This window comes from Podarcis gaigeae, assembly GCF_964106915.1.
Source record: "Podarcis gaigeae genome assembly, chromosome: 13".
NCBI classification, from domain to species: domain Eukaryota; kingdom Metazoa; phylum Chordata; class Lepidosauria; order Squamata; family Lacertidae; genus Podarcis; species Podarcis gaigeae.
The window spans coordinates 25,379,361-25,383,589 of record NC_139689.1 but is presented as its reverse complement, the minus strand read 5'-3'; the positions used below and the strand labels follow the sequence as shown (position 1 = coordinate 25,383,589).

The 4,229-nt window shown below is 38.4% G+C and overlaps 1 protein-coding gene across 1 annotated transcript; it reads right to left on the bottom strand.

The window, feature by feature from the left end:
- Window positions 1-990, bottom strand: LOC310830485 (olfactory receptor 14A16-like; the record flags this gene model as incomplete). Its single annotated transcript, XM_083710265.1, has 1 exon — window positions 1-990. The coding sequence occupies one exon, from the start codon at window positions 988-990 to the stop codon at window positions 1-3; it is 990 nt and encodes a 329-aa protein (XP_083566391.1).
- Window positions 991-4,229: the final 3,239 nt, after the last annotated feature.

The window sequence follows — 4,229 nt, the reverse complement described above, 5'->3', positions numbered from 1 at the left end:
TCAACTCCTAGGAAGGGGTATAAAAGGAAATCTCAAACATTTCAGAATAAACCTGGGAATAGTGTCAGGAAATTGCTTAAGATTCAATTGTTTCCACAATGCAGTCTGGATCTCTTTGTTTCTCATGCTATAGATGAATGGGTTCAGCATAGGTGGAAGTATTGTATATATCACAGCAAAGACTAGATCCAGGCCAGATGAGCTGTTCCTAGGTGGTCTGATGTAGGCAAAGAGTCCAGTGGACATAAGCAGAGAGACAACCAGGAGGTGGGGAAGGCAGGTGGAGAGGGCCTTATGCCGTCCCTGTTCAGAAGGCATTTTGAGGACTGCAGTCATGATATACACATAAGTTACAATAATGAAGACAAAGCATCCAAAAACAGAAATGCAGCTAAACACAAGAAGTCCAACTTCAACTAGGTGTAAGTCAGAGCAAGACAATTTTAGTAGTTTTGGGACTTCACAGAAGAATTGATCAACATGATTGGAACAGAAGGTCATGGAAAATGTGCCTGAAGTGTGTAAGACAGCATAGAGAATACTGGTGATCCATGCAATGGTAATCATCTGAAAACAGGCTCCTTTGTTCATAACAACTTGATATTGCAGTGGATTACAGATGGCAACATACCTGTCATGTGCCATTATGGTTAACAGGGTAAAATCACAGCACCCAAAGAGGAAAAGGGAAAAAACTTGAGTGACACATTCACCATAAGAAATTTGCCTGTTGTTCATGATTGAATTAACCATGGATTTGGGCTGAATGGCAGAAACTGACCCAATATCAGAAACGGCCAGGTTCATGAGGAAGAAGTACATTGGTGTATGCAGGTGATGGTCAAGAGCTATTACAAGGATGATCAAAAGATTCCCGATTACCGTTAACAAGTATAGTCCTAGGAACACAAAGAAGTGTAGTATCTGTAGTTCTCGGTTCTGAGAAAATTCTAGAAGTAGAAATCCAGATGTGGATGTCAGATTGTCCATTTTGTATGTCACACAAGATTGCCTGCTATCTGTGAGGGATAGAAAATCCCACAAAATATCAGAACTGATTCTCCATTTCATTTAATGCTTATATGCAGGTATTTTAAATTCATATTTATTAATATTATGGGCAGTGCTGCATCCACCATGAAATGTGTGCTTCGTGTATGGAGGACTGTGATATTCCTATTGCCCCTTCAATATTTTCCTCATAGTACAACAAAGTGGATGTCATAAATGCATCGTGAGTAGATGATAATCTTTGGCGTACAGGAGGAAATCTGCACAATTGCTCTATCCTTCAGAAAAAAATAGGTACATATCTCTGAAATTTCAGATGGTCAAAATGCAGTAGTGTTAGTACTGAGCAGGGTTCAATTTTGAACTCACAAGTCACCTGCAGTGGTTTACAAATTAATTTCTGGGCACAATTAAACTACTCATATTATTTAGAATGCTAAGCGAGTTGGTTTCCTAATATCTGATATTGCCTCCTTCCGTACAGACTCTGCTTTGTGATAAGATTGGCAAGGGGGCTCCTCTTGGTAGTTCCAGCACCCTCAGAAGTTCATGGGACCGGACTCGGAGAGAGTGTTTTTTGACCTTAATATGGTTGCACCTGAAAAAAGAAACTGCAAAAGGAGATTGCACCATGAAACTACTAAATTGCAAGAGGTACAGTGTTATAACTTCTAAATTGAACTGTTCCAATGTACTTTTTAATAACTAAACATGTATTAAATGGTTTACCAATCCATATACTTAGTTAATTGTCTATTTTTCACTGTCTCTGTACTTTTAGTGATTCACTGTTTACACCCTCCATCCCCTACCACAAAAGCTAACCACAGCCACATGTATACTCAAGATAATGATTTGTGGACCTTGGTTCCCAAAAAGCCATAATAAATGTGTAAGTTTTTCAGGCACCAACAGACTATTGATACTGTTCAGGAATGTGATGACAAACCTACAATGGCATCTTCAATTTTGTCTGGTTGTTTGTGCACTAACCATGAAGTCAAAAAGTTAGGATAAGTTTGTATAGGAGGTTTTTCTTCTTCTTCTTCTTCTTCTTTGGCCTTTGACTTCTTAAGAGATCAATATGTATTATATATGAAAATTCCCTGCACAATAAATTTATTAGTCCTCAATAAAACTTTTATTTTTGGCATAACAGATCATATATACATTTTAGTAATGTAGGCTGCAATACTGTGAACACTTAGCTGAGAGTAAATCCCACTAAATTTAATGAGACCTACTTTGAGCATAGAGTTTTATCATTAAATGATTGAAAATGGATTTACTCACTTTCATTGTTAAAGTAACCATCACTGGTTCCATGCAGAAGTCTCCTATCAGCTCAAATGCAGCAGATTTCAAAAGAGATATTCCAGTTGCTCAGGAAGAAGGCTTTGAAGTATTATGTTGCATGTATCTGTAGATTGAACTTTATCTTGTCTCAACAATGTTTCAATGGGCAGACAAGGCACGTAGTTCACCCAGTCCTTTGAACTTCCTTAATTCTTTCTTTGAAAATTAATCCTCTGTATGTATCTATTAACACTGAGGTTTTTCTGCTGTGGGAAGGAATTTATAGTTCTGTTTTCTCTGACTTCTTTGAGACATGCTCTCAGGAGCCCAGTACACCTGATCAAGAAAGTGGTGTTGAATTCCCCCCCCCCCATTACCTTCTCTTTGTTTGTTCCCACACTATCCTACATAGATGATTGGCACCAATAAGGCAATAGGAATGTTGATGTCTAATTCTATTCCCCCCCCCCCCCCGATGTTCCAGTTAAGGCTTAAAGTACAAGTACTATGCCTGCAAAGAGTTGTTCCTTATTGCCTTTTACAGCTGTTCCCTCCAGAGAAAATAGAACATTGTTGAGAGGCTGGCTCAACAAAGCATTTTGCAGATGCAGTTGGTTGTTGTAAATGATGTTTCTATGTTACATAGGGTTTTATAATTTGATTCCCAAATGTTAATCTGTTTGACAGAACTGTTGAGGAGCTGAGTCAACAGAAAGACCAAGCTTCAGCAAAGGGGTTTGGTGGTGACACAACCTGAAACACAGAACTTCACAATGACAGTTCTCTTTTTTATTTATTTTATGACATGTATGTAAAATGAATGAATGAATTTACTGCTTTTTTTTCCTTTGCTTTGTGTCATTTTCACCGTGAAAGTACTTTGCTGGGAATCCATTCAGGGACCCTTAATAATACTGTAAATTAAGAATTTCTGGACAATACTGAATATTATAAAAACAAGTATGGGATATTCCAAAAAAAAAACTAAAATAATTCTCCTTTTTGATACTTAAGACATTTTACGTGTATTCTTAGCAAGCTGACTAGGGCCATTACTAAAGAGACTGGTTTGACCACTTCAGCAGTTCCTTGCATCCCAAGGCAACCGAGCCACAAAGTTCCCAGGAGAACAATAAATCACACTGATGCAGAATATTATGGTTCATGGGTTCAAAAAGACCACAACTTTATTGGTTACAGATGTGAGTGGTTTGGCTTAGGCTTTGGGTGAAGCCAGACTATATCTTGACTCCTGCCTGTCTGCAGGGAGTCCACCATTAGGAAGTGCCCTATAACTTAAGTCAGGGGTTCCCGTAGGGAACTGTGACATGGCTCTAGCCCATGCGAAGGCTCCAGAAAAAAAATCACACCCCGGATCCCTCTAACTGGATACCCTTACTGAGGAGGGGCAGGTGAGGCCACAACCTCCCCTCAACCAAACAAAAGGCTTCCCAATACAAACCCCAGTCTTAGAGATACAAAATCAGCTGTGTTGTCACTGTGGCATAATCATAAATCTGAAGCCATTCCTATCCATATTGGCTCTCAAAGAGAAAGTGAGGTATTGCATTTTCTACAGTGCTTTGTGGGAGAACAGCATGAATCTTCAGATTCCGTCTAATCTTCCAATTCAAAATTTAAAAGAAACACAAAATGGAAAAGGGTGGTGAATCTTTTATTATTATTATTATTTTTCAAGCACTTGAAAGATTGCAATAAGCACAAGGTGACACTCTTTTGATGGTAGTTCCTTGAGTGCTGACTGTTATTCCTTTTCAGGAACATGACAGGAATATCTACAAGGTGGCTTTTGTGACAGAGCACTGGTTTTCCCTTGCAGAGAAAAATCATTGAACCACCTTAGCCTTTTGCATTTTATTTACTAATTAAAATACTTCAATATAACATGAAAAAAAGATACA